This window comes from Drosophila ficusphila, unplaced genomic scaffold, assembly GCF_018152265.1.
Source record: "Drosophila ficusphila isolate 14025-0441.05 unplaced genomic scaffold, ASM1815226v1 contig_470, whole genome shotgun sequence".
NCBI lineage: Eukaryota > Metazoa > Arthropoda > Insecta > Diptera > Drosophilidae > Drosophila > Drosophila ficusphila.
Window position 1 is genome coordinate 3,136,340 of NW_025064389.1, and position 17,042 is coordinate 3,153,381.

Below are 17,042 nucleotides of genomic sequence, written 5' to 3' on the forward strand. Positions count from 1 at the left end.
AGTAATCGCGAAGGTTGTCCTGTCCATAAAGAGTGTAATTGCAGCTTGAAATCCTATAACCCGAAACTATTCTCCATATATACCATCGATCACGACCCCGGGAGTCTCTTTTGTGATGGCATTAAGTTACAATATGTACCAAAAAGAAGAGATTGATAGCTCAGTTGAAGATCTAGTGTCTGTTGTTATGTCACTAGCTGCTCAGCACTCCACCCCTAATACACCGGCTTGTAATCGTGATAACAATTGTCGAGCTTCTGGGCATATCCAACGAACTGCCACGCAATAAGACAAGGCTTCGGAGAAAGAGGGCAAGCTATAGATCGCCTGCCTCCAAGGAGTGGCTTAAAACAGCCAACTAACTTCTACGCTCAGCCCTAGAAGATGAAAATAATCGATCTCATTTGTCCTATTTGCAGCATCTCTCCCCAAACAGCACACGATATCCACTGTAGAAATCTTATATCGGGTATATGTCCACCAATCGAAAGCGAATCGCCATTACACACACAAACGGGAAAGTCATATCGCAGCAACGAAGAGAGGACAACAAATAGCGGCAAATAGAGGCTACCCTACCTATCATAGTCCTTCAAGAGAAGTGATAAGAGAAATAGAGGCTCAAGAAAAAGAAAGTGCCAGGACACGATTTAATATATCCTAAAAAAAATAGAACACCTAAAGGCCCATATTGTTATCCCAAGCCACCAATTTGGTTTCCGCGAGAAACACGGGACCATTGAACAAGTAATCCAAATAACCTCCGAGGTAATATACATTTAAAATACTTTTAAAGTCGAGAATATTGTTTCACAGTCTTTCTGGATGTCACCCAGGCCTTCGACCGCTTTTGGATGGACGGCTTGATTTAGAAAATTAAAACATTGCTTCCACAGAACACTCTCTCTGAATACCATCCAATTGAAGCTGCTGCTGTATATAATTTACACAGCAGACCTTCCGACAACCAGTCTTATAACAACCCAGTATCTAGTGATACTGTCATTCTAAGTCGGTCTAGGTGCCCCATAAGAGCAACGTAAAATTTATCAGATTATCTCGGGCTTTTAAAGAAATTGCTAGCAGATTGGCGCATAAAGGTTCACGAGCAAGAGAGCAAACACGTCACCTTTACCCTAAACAGACAAACTTGTCCCCCACCATATGTAAACAACATTGATATTCCACAAACAACTGAAGTAAAACATCTTGGAGTACACCTTGATAGAAGGCTTATTTGGCGAAAACACATCGAAGCTAAGAGAACACAGTTAAAATTAAAAGCGGGAAACCTACATTGGTTAATAAATTTCCGTTCTCCGTTCAAATTGGACTACAAGGTAAGGTACTTCTGTACAATGCAGTTCTCAAACTAATTTGAAAATATGGCTCAGAGCCACCTAGAAGTAATGCAGAGAGCTCAATCTAAAATAGTGAGAACTATAACTGGTGCACGATGGTACATACGGAATAAAAACATTCACAGAGAAAATTCACTATCTATCAGCATAAAAGAGGAGGTTGGTCATTAGCAAAAAAGTTTTCTTTTCTGTTCAAATAAGATCAAAATTTTGAATATTACAGTTTTATATGTACAGCGTGTTATAATAGTCAGTGAAATCTTAACGACTACCTTGCGTAAAACTGCCAATCAATTAGACTAAATTGCAAACATAAACCGCATCAATAACATAATATGCCACATGTTCCCAAGATTATTTTTATCTTCGTAACAAACAATTGACTGATATTTTCGCCTTTTTTTTTTTTTATTAAAATATATCGATGGTTATTGTTCCCTTGCAGAGCGTATTATGATTTCAGTCAGAAGATTGCAACACAGTGAAGAAGACAACTTAGCACCCATACTGGAAATATATTTTTTTATCAGCATCATAATTGAGATATCGAAAAAATGTCTGGATATAAATTATAACGCGATGTTTTTTATTATAAAGGGTGATTTTTTAGCAACTTTCCTTTGTAGCCCTAGTTTTTACAGATAACGCTAGTTTTTTATCTTGTAACCCTGGTATATATTTTCAGCTAGGCTTATATTTTAACCATGAATCGTTTAACAAATGAACAGTGGTTGCAAATCATTGAAATTTACTTTAAAATGAGTGCTCTGTAATGTTACGGTGAATGGAGAGCGATACCGTGCAATGATAGCTCTTTTTTTTGCCCAAAATGGAAGAGCTTGGCCTGCATGACATGTGGTTCCAATAAGCCACATGCCACACAGCACGTGAAACAATGGACCAACCTCTCAGGTGCATTCGGTGAACAGTTTATTTCACGTTTGGGTCCGGTCAATTGGCCGCCTAGATCGTGTGATCTAACGCACTTCATTCATTAGGTGGCACTACAACCCGTTTCGGGTTTTGGCCGACCTCAGCGTCTCCCTCCAGGCGCCTCTGCTCCTCGCGCGCCTCCTCCAATCGGAAATACCCAGTGCAGTCAGGTTCTCCTCCACTTGGTCCTTCCATCGGAGCTTTGGTCGTCCCCTTCGTCGTCGCCCGTAATCGACTCTCGCTTCAAACACCTTCTGAGCTGGAGATTATTTATCCATACGCACAACGTGCCGAGCCAGCGCAGACGTTGTATCGTGATGCGCCGGACCACGTCCACGTCGTCGTACATCTCGTACAGCTCGTGGTTCATCCGAATGCGAAAGTCGTCCCCAATCCGAACGGGACCAAAGATCTTGTGAAGAATTTTTCTCTCGAACACTCTAAGCGCTGCTGCATCCGTCAGTGATATTACCCATGCTTCTGCGCCATATAAAAGCACGGGTAGGATGAGTGTCTTGTAGAGTGTTAATTTTGTACGGCGAGAGAGGTCTATATTGCACATTTGCTTACTCACTACCCTTACTAACGCCCTTAGATTATTTTTTGTGGAGCCATGTCAAGGCTCCTGTCTATAGGGACAAGCCCGCAACAATTCGAGCATTGGAAGCCAACATCGAAGCTTTCATGCGCGAGATACCGGCAAAAACGTTGGAAAGAGTATGCCAAAATTGGACTAAGCGGATGGAGCATTTAAGCCGAAGTCGCGGCCAACATTTAAATGAAATTATCTGTAAACATTAAATTATATTGACCATACTATAAATTCAAACCAAGATTTCATTAATTTTTCTGACTTTTATGTGTTTTATTTCTTTTAAAAGTAGGAGTGCTCTTAAAAAATCATACATGATTTTTTCCTGAAATTTTTTCCCAATGAATTTCATAAAAATCGTAGGACTGTATCAAATATTTGTCAAAAAAACAATCGATGAAACGATGACTGCAAGGGTATATTCGTATAAACTTCGGTTCGCCGAAGCTTCCTTTCTGTCTTGTATTACTAAATATTATTTCATAGTTTTTAAGGATTTAATAATTCATGCTTAACATTAACAGCAGAGTTTAATCTTTTGTTTTATAGACACGAAGAACAGCTGCTTGGCTTGCAGCGAAAATGACCTCGGATGGACATTCGGTGGCGGTGCTTTCTGGTGATTTAACAGTTGAACAGAGACTTGCTGTTTTAGATCGCTTCCGTTCTGGACTTGAAAAAGTACTAATAACAACAAATGTTTTATCAAGGGGTATTTTTTTAATATATATATATATATATTCAACGTAATAAACACTTGATATCATTTATAGGTATTGATATTGAACAAGTTACAATTGTCGTCAATTTTGATTTGCCTGTAGACGTTGTAGGTAATGCGGACTGCGAAACTTACCTACATCGAATAGGCCGCACTGGACGATTTGGTAAGTTTTCATCTTTCATGTAATTTTATTATAGGGAGTGACGCTTGTATCAGGCATCCGTTTCTAAGATAACAGGCCGGATGAAAAGTCCCCGGTTTACCATAGTAAAAATTTTTTTTTTGCAAAATTCAATTTTATTATTCAACATAGTTGCCTTCGAGGGCGATGCAGCGATTATAGCGATTTTCCAACTTTTCGATGCCACTTTTGTAGTACTCTTTCGGTTTATCCTCAAAATAGGCCTCAGTTTCAGCAATCACTTCATCATCGGTCTTAAATTTCTTGCCAGCGAGCATTCTTTTAAGGTCCGCAAACAGGAAATAGTCGCTGGGGGCCAGATCTGGAGAATACGGTGGATGAGGAAGCAATTCGTAGCCCAATTCATAAATTTTAGCCATCGTTTTTCCAGACTTGTGACATGGTGCATTGTCTTGGTGGAACAGCACTTTTTTCCTCTTCAAATGCGGCCGTTTCTTTGCGATTTCGGCTTTCAACCGCTCCAATAAAGCAATGTAATAGTCGCTGTTGATTGTCTGTCCCTTCTGGAGATAGTCGATGAATATTATTCCATGCGCATCCCAAAAAACAGACGCCATAACCTTTCCAGCCGACTGTTGCGTTTTTCCACGCTTTGGATTGGGTTCGTCGCTTGCTGTCCATTCAGATGATTGACGATTGGACTCTGGAGTGTAGTGATGGAGCCATGTTTCATCCATTGTCACATATCGACGGAAAAATTCGGCTTTATTGCGCTTAAACATCTCCAAACACTGCTCCGAATCATCAACTCGTTGTTGTTTTTGATCGATTGTGAGCTCGCGCGGCACCCACTTCGCACAGAGCTTTCGCATGCCCAAATATTCGCGAATGATATGATGTACACGTTCCTTTGATATCTTTACAATGTCTGCTATCTCGCTCAACTTCATTTTACGGTCATTCAAAATCATTCTATGGATTTTTTTGATGTTTTCGTCGGTAACAGCCTCTTTTGGGCGTCCACTGCGTTCACCGTCTTCAGTGCTCATTTCACCACGTTTAAACTTAGCATACCAATCAATGATGGTTGATTTTCCTGGTGCAGACCCCGGAAACTCTTTATCAAGCCACACTTTGGCTTCAACTGTATTTTTTCCTTTCAAAAAGCAATACTTTATTAACACACGAAATTCTTTTTTTTCCATCTTTTCAACAATAACAAAAGTAGCTTCACTCAAATCGATATAACTCCCGAACTAATTGTCCGATTGCTGTCAAATTTTGACACTAATCGTTTGAAGGTTGGTACTGAATGAAAATCATATGGAAAAAAATCTAGTAAAATCTAGTATGGGTCAGACCGGGGACTTTTCATCCGACCTGTTATGGAGCCGGATAAGGTTGCTGAGGATAGGGTCCCGAATATGGAGTCTCTGGCCAGAAACCTACGGCTGGCTCCGTATCCGTTTGCGTAGGGAGAGGCATGAATAATTGACCGACCAACGTTGGATACTTTGCAGCAATTTTTTTCTGTGCATTGTGAAGCATGCATGGTATTGAGTAAATAGCAGGCATTGGCTAAAGAGTCTGCATTGAATAAGTGGCCTGTTTTTTTTTTTTTTAAGCTTGAAGAGCCGAAGTGTGGGTCTTGCACCCACTAAAACCCTGAGCCTATTCTCCGTTTCCCTCTCACGGTTAACCGCAAACCTATGCCTATGCCCAACCCTATAAAGATAGGACTTGAAGCACACATGTCCTGTCAGTAGTTGCGTCATGTACATATAAGTCAAATTGTGGTTTCTTTCTGACCAACGCTCCACATCGGGCAGAATCTTAAATTTCTATCTACCCTTTAAGCTACTACCATTGGTTTTTGAACGCTGAGACCACGCGGGTTCTGATCTATTCGATCGATGGATGTTGGCCGACCAGCTCCTGTGCCTGATTTGCAAGCAGGTCTGGGGGCGTCATGGCGGTTAGGAAAAGCGCACTGCCGTCGGAAATGGTCCGGAAGCCAAAAATGACTATGACGCAATGACTATGTAGGCGAGGTCGTGGCTGGAGTCCAGATCGGTGCCACATACATAATTGTAGATTTCACCACGGTGGCAAGAAGGCGCCTACTCTGCTGTTTTGGCCCGTTAATAACTACTTTTGCAACTTTATTGCCCGTCACGTCTAGGTGGAATTTGTACGTAAGCCGGTGGTGCAGCATTACGCCAAGGTAACTAATGAAAGGCTTGAACCGTATAGTAGTCCTTTCCACTTTTATTTGAGCGGTTTGAAACGGATTCCGTCTTGTGCTCGGCGAGCTTTAGGCAATGAGCACATAGCCAGATGGAAGCTTGCTCAATTGGCGCATTTGTTATTGCTTCGGCTTCAGTTAAATGCTTAGCTACTGCGACGACAGCAATATCTCTTTTTCAAAGCCGACCGCAAGGATTTATAGAGACTGGAGAGTAGCGAAGTTAGGCCTGCCTCGAAAGCATATAAGCAGAAAGCATTTCTGCGCGCCTCGGCAATGGCATCGGTCCACCAATACACCGGTGGGCATCCATTTCCGCCAGCACGTCTCTTTCGCATGCTGACCAAGTCGCTTTCTTTATGCATACAGCATTTTCGTTCGCGTTCTTACGCTCGTCATAAGAAAGGTCTTATGATAACTTAAGGTCAGGCCTCGGAGGTCGAGTTTTTGCGCTAGAATCGCCCGTCTCTTATTGTCAAGGTTATGGCACGATGGTCGCTGCCCGTATATAAGTCTGAGACCAGTCATTCTGACGTTCTGGTTAGGGTTAGGCTCATAAACGTGATGTCGATCACGGAACCCTTTCCCGCTTTTTCGTACGTGTTGGCTGACCCTGTGTTAGCCAGTGTGAGGCCTGACCGGGCAAACGCCCCTAAGGTTTGTGTTTAGACTGCCCCACTCCGTTGCCCAGGCATTGAAGTCGCCGGCAATGATGGTGGGATGTTGTCCAGAATTTCGTCGACAATGCCGCCAAATATCTGGGAGTCGACGCTGGGTGCAATGTAGCACGAGAAGATAGTAAGGCTACCCACAGTCGCTCTAACAAAGCTTCTGCCTGAAAGCCGGCATTGGATCTGCAGTGGTCTCGGACTGCAGCTTCAAATTGCTGCACCAACTTGGGTGTTCTGGAACCAAATGCCATCGTGCTTACTTGAGTAAGGCTCACTCAGTATGACCAGGTCTATTTTTAAAGCTCGCACTGTTTGTGTAAGCAAGTCCTGGGCCGCTCTGCAATGGTTCAAATTTAGTTTCAGAATTTAATTTAACATTTTTTTAAAAGCCTTCTGTTAAGCTGGGCAGCTTTTGCTAAGCGTGTGATGTTTGCAGATTACGCCGTGGGCTTTTGCGCATAATATGCAACACGACTCTTTGCTGCAGTTTTTGGACACGTGATCCAGCCCACGGCAGTGCATGGCCATGTACCCAAATACGAGGCATTTGTAGCACCGCTTTGGCTCTACATTCTTCCGCACTCTACAGTGCGCCCAATCAATGTGGATTTTTCAAGATCGGGCGGCATGCTCAACGTAGCTGTGAGCGTGCCCCCGTACGCCTTCCTCAGGGAAAGGATGGCCACTGGCGGAATGTCGTCCCTCGACGAAAACTCACGAAAACTATGTCCCTAGTCTCTACCTAGACTAGCTCCTCCAAATCCTTAACTTCTGCCTTATCAGACAGAGTTTCCTGCATAGCCTTCTTTAATATGGATGTGGCTGGGTCGGCCGTTTTCATCATTTTGATGAGGAGTTTAACGCAATCCTTATGCTGCTGCAAAGTTGGATTATTCTTCACCAGCTTCAGGACTTTTGTGTACTGCATCCCAACACCACACTTGACGACTAGTGCGTCTGTACGTGGCGGGAGTTTTTTTTTTTTGCGACTGCTGTTTTTCGGTTTTCTGGTAACCGTTGACCATTTTTCTGCACCCTCAGTCGTGCCTTTGGCCGCATGGCTCGGCGGAAAGGGGCCAGAACTTTTTCCTGCAGCATTGACGTAGATAATGGATTTCACTACCTTGTTGTTTGTGCCCCAAGGCTGCGGTACCTTCTGCCTTTTTGGGGCTGAGAGCTTACCGGCTCTAGGGCTCTCGCGTGAACTTTTCGGTGTGGCATTTTGCTGCCTGGGATTCTTAACAGCCGTATCTATAAAAAATTTCATAAATCGGAGTACTATATCATAAAGCTGCCATAGGAAAGATCAAAAATTACAAATAAAACACCAAAAAAATAAACAAAAAACAAAAAAAGGTCGAAGAAGGCGCTTATGATCCTTTATATATCTTGACCAGTCCATCCTTCTCTATGATCGTTGAAAATCTGTGGCGCCCACAGTAAAAAGGTTATAACAATTTGGAAATTCGCTTTGGATTTTATATACAGAATAAACAGCGATTGCAGTTTTTTAAAACTCACACGCCCACTTTTATGCCCATCAGCGTTCTGGTCGTTCGCGCCTTTCTGTCTGTTGGAATTTTGAGATATCGAGAACTTCAAGAGCTAGAGTATTGGGATTGAAAATGCAAATTTTCATGGTGAAAAGTTTTAAGAAAAGTGACTCGCCCAGTCAAGATTCGAAAGTTGTTACGCCTATTGACATTGTTTATGCAAGTACATATTATCTTATAATCGAGTCTCTTGTCAGTAGCATTCTCTCATTCTCTGTCAATCATTAATTCTGCAATACTAACAAACTTTTTTTTCAGGAAAGTCTGGGATTGCTATAAACCTTATAACGGACGAAAAATCTATGAAAGTGTGCTCTGATATCGAGAAGCATTTTAAAAAAGTAATTGAAGTTTTGAATACAGATAGTGCCGATGACATTGAGAAAATTGGCAATTAGTTTAAATGCCATCACAATAAAGAAGACATTTTATTTTATTTTCAAAGAGTTTTTTTCTTTGCCGTTATAATATTGTTCAAAGCATTAAGGCTATGTTATGTAAATGAAAATGTGTTAATATAAGCCAATATTTATTTTTTAATCATATTTTTTTTGCGCGTATTACCTGCCCAACCGAGCGGGGGCTGCAGCCCAATTTTGCTGAAATTTGGCCGCCATATACTAACAAATTTCGGCTCCCTGGACCCGCACACCCCCTCGTCCACGTTAGTATGGACCCAACAATAGAACTTTCATCACTCCTAGATAGCGCCAGGTGGCAATCCCACCACTAGGATAAGTAGCTACTGGCTAATCACCAGTACGATCGAAAACCAAAGATTAATGAATCCTCCCTATGCTCCCAGGAGGAGTGAAGAAGGTAGATTTTAAGAAAACGAGAAAAAGAAAATATTACAAATCGATACAAAAATAAAAAGGAGAGGAGGAAAAACTTATTTTTTTTTATTTTAGGCCTGATTTTGTGCTAAAAAAAAATGTTATTAATGGATTTAGGAGCTGCAGAGAGGCAGTACAATGCAGATACAATGTAGAAAATTTTAAATGTGTAGTTATTGCACGCAGTATATAAGTCCGAACGGGCCGGATCGGCCGACTATATCGGATAGTTCCCAAACGAGAGAATGAAATGAAAAGTTCTCACGCCGTTGTTTTTGATTTCTTCTTCTTGATTTCTTCAAGATGACGTTTTCTAACTACTATTGCATTTCGGATTAAATTTTATCAAAATCGGATAACTCTATCATATAGCTGCCATAGGAGAGATCGAAAAATATATATAGAATTATTGGAAATAAATTGATAACATCGTTGTTTTTTATCCCACGAGATGATTTTTTGAATATCAAAATTTTTAATGACTCTTAAAATGAGAAAAAAGTTTCATAGAAATCGGGCCACTATATCTTATAGCTGCCATAGGAAAGATCAAAAAATCTATATAGAAATTTATTTTTCATCAGATGAGCATGATTTTTGGAACATAAAGTTTTCTAACGACTATTGAATTACGAATTAAATTTGATAAAAATCGGACAAATATATCATATAGCTGCCATATGATCTTTAGTCGAAAATATGGAAAATTAAAGGAAAAATTTTCATAGCTTCGATGTTGTTTAGCCTTTATGTATTTTGTTTGACATATTTGATGACTGCAAGGGTATATAAGCTTGGGCTTGCCGAAGCTATCTTCCTTTCTTGCTTTAAATTTATTATTAAAAAAAAACAAGAAAGGAAGCTAGCTTCGGCAAGCCGAAGCTTATATACCCTTGCAGATCTCAAATACGTTGAACAAAATGCATAAAGCCTAACAACATTGAAGCTATGACGATTTTTCTATTCATTTTCCATATTTTCGACTATCATATGGGAGCTATATGATATAGTTGTCCGATTTTGATCAAATTTAATTCGTAATTCAAGAATCGTAAGAAAACTCTATATTCCAAAAACCATACTTGCCTGATAAAAAACAACGATGTTATAAATTTATTTTCGTTATTTCAATATAGATTTTTCGATCTTTCCTATGGCAGCTATAAGATATAGTTGTCCGTTTTTTATGAAATTTTTTTCTCAATATAAGAGTTGTTTAAAAACTTGATATTCAAAAAATCATGCTCGTACGATAAAAAACAACGATGTTATCAATTTATTTTCATTAATTCTATATATATTTTTCGATCTCTCCTATGGCAGCTATATGATAGAGTTATCCGATTTTGAACAAATTTAACCCGAAATTTAATAGTAGTTAGAAAGCGCCATCTTGAAGAATTCAAGTCGATCTGATTAAAAACAACGGAGTGAGATTTTTTTTTTTCAATCTCTCGTATGGGAGCTATCCGATATAGTCGGCCGATCCGGCTCGTTCCGACTTATATACTGCGTGCAATAACTACACAACTTTTGGGAAAGTTTCAGCAAGATAGCTTCAAAACTGAGAGACTAGTTTGGGCAGAAACGGACAGACGGACAGACGTACAGACGTATTTCGATTCAGAAGGTGATGCTGATCAAGAATATATATACTTTATGGGGTCTGAGGTGTCTCCTTCACTGCGTTGCAAACTTCTGGCCAAAATTATAATACCCTTTGCTCTGCAAGGGTATAAAAACAATTTTCAATATGCTGATCGTAGTTCGTTTATTAGAAAAAACAATTGAGAACATTTTACAAAATTTGATGACGATTGGTTTTTCCCAACGCTTTCAGTCACTACCGTAAGGTCAAAAAACGTGGTTTTGAGAAAATCGCGTTTAAAGTTGTGGCTTTAAAAGAACGATGCTCGACATGTGCTCCATGTAAGGGCCTCTAACTCTTGTAAGTTTTTAAATTTTGATCTGGAATTTTTTGAGCATTTTTTTGGAGCAGAATCTTCGTAAGCCCCCCACCTTTTTGAGTTTAGATAATTTAAATTTTTATATTGGGTTGGCAAGAAAGTCGTCATTTTTTTTAGTAATCGTTTTTAATCTAATTTATTTACGACTAATCGAGCACCAGGGTCACACTTTTTAGTATATTTTTAAAGCTCATTGTCTTAGGTACTATCCACGAAAATTTGGTAATTATTCGATAACATTTGTGGAAGCTATAGCAAACTAAACATGGAGGACCAAAGTGAGCATATGGTAAAGATGCCATGAGTGATCGCCAATGTCAGCGCTGGTTTGCCAAATTCAGGCTTGGAGATTTTGGAGTTAAAGACGCCCCACGTTCTGGTCGACCATCGGCCGTTTTTGACGAACAAATTCAGGCTTTGCTGGATGAAAACCGGCGTTATTCAACGCGGGAGATGTCAGAGAAGCTCAAAGTGTCGCGTACAACGGTTGAAAACCATTTGAAGAAACTTGGCTACGTAAGCAAGCTCGATGTTTGGGTTCCGCATAACTTAAAGGAAATTCACTTAACTAAGCGTATCAACATCTGCTATTCTCTACTGCAACGGATTAAAAACGATCCTTTTTTGAAGCGGATCATTACTGGCGACGAAAAGTGGGTTGTTTAAAATAATGTCCAACGAAAAAGATCATGAAGCAAGAAAGATGAGCCAGCCCAAGCCACATCAAAGGCCGATATCCATCAGAGGAAAGTTGTGCTGTCTGTTTGGTGGAATTGGAAGGGTGTAGTGCACTTTGAGCTGCTGGGACGGAATGAAACCATCAATTCAGATGTGTACTGTCGCCAGCTATTCAATTTGGCGGAAAAAATTAAAGAAAAGGAGCCGGCACTAGCTAAACGCAAGGGTATAGTCTTTCACCATGACAACGTTAGGCCCCACACATCTTTGGTCACTCGGCAAAAATTAACGGAGCTGAATTGGGAAGTGCTACCACATCCACCTTATAGTCCGGACTTAGCACCTTCAGATTACCATTTGTTTCGCTCTCTTCAAAACTCTTTGAATGGTAAAAACTTTGATTCAGATGAGGCTATCGAAAACCATTTGTCTCGATTCTTTGCTGGAAAAGACCAAAAGTTCTTCAAGCGCGAAATTATGCAGCTGCGCCCGAGAGATGGTCATTAGTGGTCGAACAAAACGGCCAATACATAATTGATTAATTATAAGTCCTGCTATAAATAAATCATCTTTGAAAATATTGAAAAAAACGACATGACTTTCTTGCCAACCCAATATGTATTCGTTTCAAAACTTCATACGACGACTACTACTGCTGCGCTTCTCCAGTTACGGGATCTTTTCAAAAGTATAAGGTTAAACGGACCTTTTCTACATCTTAACATACACCACTAACGACGGAATAAGAGAAGATCATGATTTAAAACTACATTCTGCTGATGGCGGGCTCAGATATATTTTTCCACCTATTGTCTTTGAAGTCAAGAAATAAGAATATGCAGCGTAGGCGATCCCACACTCAATCAATGTAAACAATCCACATCCAGAGCAGGCGATGACCGCTCTTCAATAACATAAACAGTTCTTGCAATCACAAAGTGCCGAACCCTAAGTGGCACTCTTACGCTCAAATTATTGTATACAATCAATATCCCAAGCGGGCGACTTCGCTCCCAAACTTTTGTAAACAAAGGGCAGCACAAGTAAGATTTTTATAATAAGAAATTAGTCTCAAGCTGAGATCAATCGAATAAAGACGTAAACCAAATCCTCGTTCATTCTCCTTGGCGTTGTCCTTAGTCAACTGACGGGATATTAGTTCGACTCATTTAAATAAAAACAATTTTACTGGCGTAGTCGGTAGGATACAAAAAGTATCCGAAAAACAGAACCTCGAGTGGAAAATAAATTAAATTTTATAATTCAGTTCTCAAAATTACGCGACACATTTAAAAACTTGGATTACAATTCCAATTCGGTTGTCCAACAAAAAGTGGAAGAATATATTTTAAAAATACAACACAATAAGTCCAAAGGCAACTAACAGTTAAAAAAAAAAATATAAATATAAAAATAATAACATAAAATTTTAAGAAAATTAAGTTAAACAAAACTTTAATAAGTGAAATAAAAATAAAACAAAATTTTTATTTTTACTGTAACAACGAAATTAGAACTTTACAAAAAAATGTCGCAACCAACTATCGCCACACCCCAAATCGTGGCGCTAAACAACAACAACCTTGCTGAAGCTCGTCGGCAACTAAAAGACATCATGCCAATTAGGGTGATCCAGAAACCCTCTTCACCTTATTCAGCAGAGTTGACTATGTAATTTCTATGTAATAAACCAATGATGTTCGACAACAGAGAATTCTACTTGGAGCCATCAAAAGGAACTTAGACGGACACGTGACACGATCATTGGGCCTCCCGAATATAGAAGATTGGCCTACCCTACGATCTAGACTGATTGATGAATTTAAGCCTAAGCACTTAACTACAAGCTACTGGAGAACTTCAGGGAGACACCTTATAAAGGAAATCTGAGAGCATTCTGCGAAGAAGCGGAAATTGCATTTAGAAGGTAACCAACCAAATTTTCATATTTATGTACAGGCGATAAAAGATTCCAATAAAATACTGATTAGGAAGTTACCGAATGAGGGAATATACGAAGAACATATTAATATTGAATTAAATAAAAGTCCGGAAAACTGTACTAAAAATGGTTACCCTACTCAGAATTCTAAACCACACAAATTCAATACAAATACCCAATACCAATATAGACCAAGTTACCCACAATACTCTCAGCCATTCCAACCTAATTTTAATCAATACATGCAATCATTTAGACCCACCTATACACAGCAGATTCATAAACATATGAACACACAACCAATTACTCACAAAAACCCCTTCAAACAAATTTCGAATAAAACTCAAAGTCCTCAAACAGCATACACCCCCAACAACAACAACCACCCACATCTAAAAATACTAACTTACCGGTTAACAAACGACTAAGACCATCGGACAGTTAGCAAACCAAAATCTCTATTGAGAAATCGAGATTTCAAGACGCGCATGTAAACTTAGTTATTATAAACAACAGTATTGTTGGAGCAGTCAAATTTGGAATAATAAATTATAAATACATAATTATAAGTAAAGAGAAAAAACTGAAGTAGAGAAAAATTGAAGTCCAATGAAGTTCTTGTACTCTAAGCCTAGCTCGTAAATTAAATTACTCTTACTCTTACTCTTATAATGATAAGCTTGTAACTTCGTCAGAATTTGGCACTGCTCGTGTGAGTGAGTCGTTGATAATCTCTCGTCTACGTTGGCTGCGCCCGCGCAATAAATTGCATTGATTTCGAATTGTCTTTGCGTCTTCTTTCGTGACGGAAAATCCCCAGCTAGGCTGCTACACCGCAAGTCAAAATTTAAATCATTTTCAATTCCGTGAAAACCCTCACGGATTGTCCATTGGCGCCCGAGCAGGGACTTCGGTTAGCATTTTCGTGGAAAATCACCACAGAAAATAGAACATATAGTGCATTTTCGTCGTCTCCGCACTCGTTCATTTTTCTCAGTGTGAGTGAATAACCTAGCTGGCGGATTCGGTGCAGCGTTGGACTCGACCATAAAAAAGGAAAGTTTGTGCCAAACATGCCAAACAACCAGGTATTCAGTGCCAAACATTAATTGTCGAACATTTTTGTTGCATGTATACGTTGCCCACTCCAGCAACTTGTATTAATTTTTGGCACTCAGAAAATTATAAAAGCTTAAAATACCCATTATTCTATGTGAACTGCCTTTAATAAAAAATCAAGTGCGAAAATTTTTAAAAGTTGAGACAAATAAACGGTTTTGTGTTCTCTCTCTGATTCCCGATTCGCAGAACAGTTTTTTGAAACGTTTACATAGCGGTTTGCATGTACTTGCAAATAAAGAGCAGTACAAGTTAGAGTTGCGCATATACATACATACATTTGCACTTTGGAGAATTTTCGCTTAAATAAATAGAACCCGTTGGAATTCGACGCAGTGTATCACAATTGTTAACCCTTATATGAGCCACTTATATACACGTTTTTAATAAATTAAAATCAAAAATTGGTGCGTTTTGGCTGTGTTTTGTGGGCATATTTAACCCTTATGTGATCCACAACAATTCGCGGGAAGCTTTTACACAATTTTGCGTTGTCGAATAAAATTTTATCGTTTTAATTTTGGCGTTGGCTGCAGAGGTTATACCTGCGAGTACATACATACATACACAATTATTTGGCATCTTTAACCCCTGTGTGATCTACAATAATTCGCGGGAATCTTTCGCCCTATTTTGCGTTGTCGAATAAATTTTTATCGTTTTAATTTTGGCGTTGGCTGCAGAGGTTATACCTGCAAGTACATACATATACAATTATTTCGCATTCTTTAACCCTTAGGTGACCAAAATAAATTACTTTATTCTGCTTCAACGTTGTCCTTCGGCAAAATATTGCAGTTTAGCCTTTGTGAGAGGCATATAATTAATAAATAAATTTGGAAAATAAATAATAAATTCTAATAATTTCAAAATGAGTGACAAAGATAAGGAATTAATTGTGAAGGAAGGAACTTCTAAAACTAGCCAAAAACTTCTCGCAGCTATGCAAAAACACAATAGGGTTATGGCTGATATTAGGCGTATGAGAACGGCATTCGAGGACAGAACTATCTCCTTCGATAAAGTTCAAATCGAATACCGAATGGAACTGCTTGAAACTTATTGTGAAAAATTATTGGAAATCCAGTCAGACATCGATTTAATTAATCCAAGTAACGATTTAAGAGTGTCAGTTGAGGATATGTGTGTTATCACAAAATCATTATACCGGTCTGCAATGCAAGTTAACGATTCTAAAAAAAGTCAATCAGGCGGATAACAATCATCATCGTCCGATATCAAATTTGCCAAAAGTAAATCTGCCTAAATTTAGTGGAAAACATGCGGAATTTAAAAACTTTATAAGTCTTTTTGAAAGCTTGGTGCGTAATGATACATCTTTAACAAATGTCGAGAAGTTTAATCACTTGCTTTCTTGTCTAACTGATGGTGCCCTAGGAACAGTTAAGGCTTTTCAAATTTCGGAGAGTAATTACGAAAAGGCATTGGATAGTTTAAAAAGTGTTTATGATAACAAATGTCTGATCTTTTTTGATACAGTGTCACAATTATTTGAAATCCCTCCTGCACTAAAACCATCGGCTTCCAGTTTAAGGTCTCTAATCGATGAAATGTCAGCTCTGTATGCGTCATTACAGTCTTTGGGGAGCGAGAAGGAAATAAATAACGCCATGTTGATTCACATAGCAATGTCCAAAGTAGATCACGGTACGAAATCGCGCTTTGAAGAACAGTTAGATTACGATACTTTGCCAACATGGTCCGATTGCGTGGTTCAGCTAAATCGTCGGTATCAGCATTTAGTTGCTGAGGAATCCACAAGGAACAAGGGAAAGACCAGCCAGGGAGCAAATAAGGGATGTTCAAGATCTTCTTTTTCATGCACAAAGACAGAACGACGGACTGAGACAAAATGTCAATATTGCTCAGCGTCGGACCACAGTTTAGGCAGTTGTCAAGCTTTTGTTGCTCTCCCGGTAATTCAGCGTTTTAATTTCGTTAAGCACCACCGTTTGTGCATTAATTGTCTACGTCAAGGACATCCAGTTAAGAAATGCAAGGCTGCAAAGTGTCGTGTTTGTTCAACACCACATAACACGCTTCTTCACCGCTACGATGTAGAGCATCAGCCAACTGTTCCTGGATCAGTGCCGCAAGTGCGCTCTCAGAGCAACGCAGTAGCTGCCGGCCAGCAAAATCAAGCCTATTCAAGTCATGTCGCGAGCAATGACCAAGTCATTCTTGCTACTGCGATAGTAAAGGTACGAGATAGGTTTGGGCAACTTCAGTTAGCAAGAGCTCTTTTAGATTCGGGTTCG

General features: G+C 39.5%; 1 protein-coding gene across 3 annotated transcripts in view; it reads left to right on the forward strand.

Annotated features, from left to right (window-relative positions):
- The window catches only part of LOC108086354 (DEAD-box helicase Dbp80), a 46,504-nt gene extending 37,847 nt beyond the window's left edge, over positions 1-8,657 (forward strand). For 2 of the 3 annotated variants that reach the window (XM_043208478.1, XM_043208479.1), the window contains exons 9-11: positions 3,436-3,598; positions 3,660-3,773; positions 8,480-8,657. In XM_043208478.1, the coding sequence (XP_043064413.1) occupies positions 3,436-3,598; positions 3,660-3,773; positions 8,480-8,619 (417 nt within the window). In that variant the 3' untranslated portion in view covers positions 8,620-8,657. Of the gene's footprint in view, positions 1-419; positions 769-836; positions 1,341-3,435; positions 3,599-3,659; positions 3,774-8,479 lie in introns of those variants that run through there. The other variant, XR_006245621.1, reaches the window with a different exon arrangement.
- Positions 8,658-17,042: the final 8,385 nt, after the last annotated feature.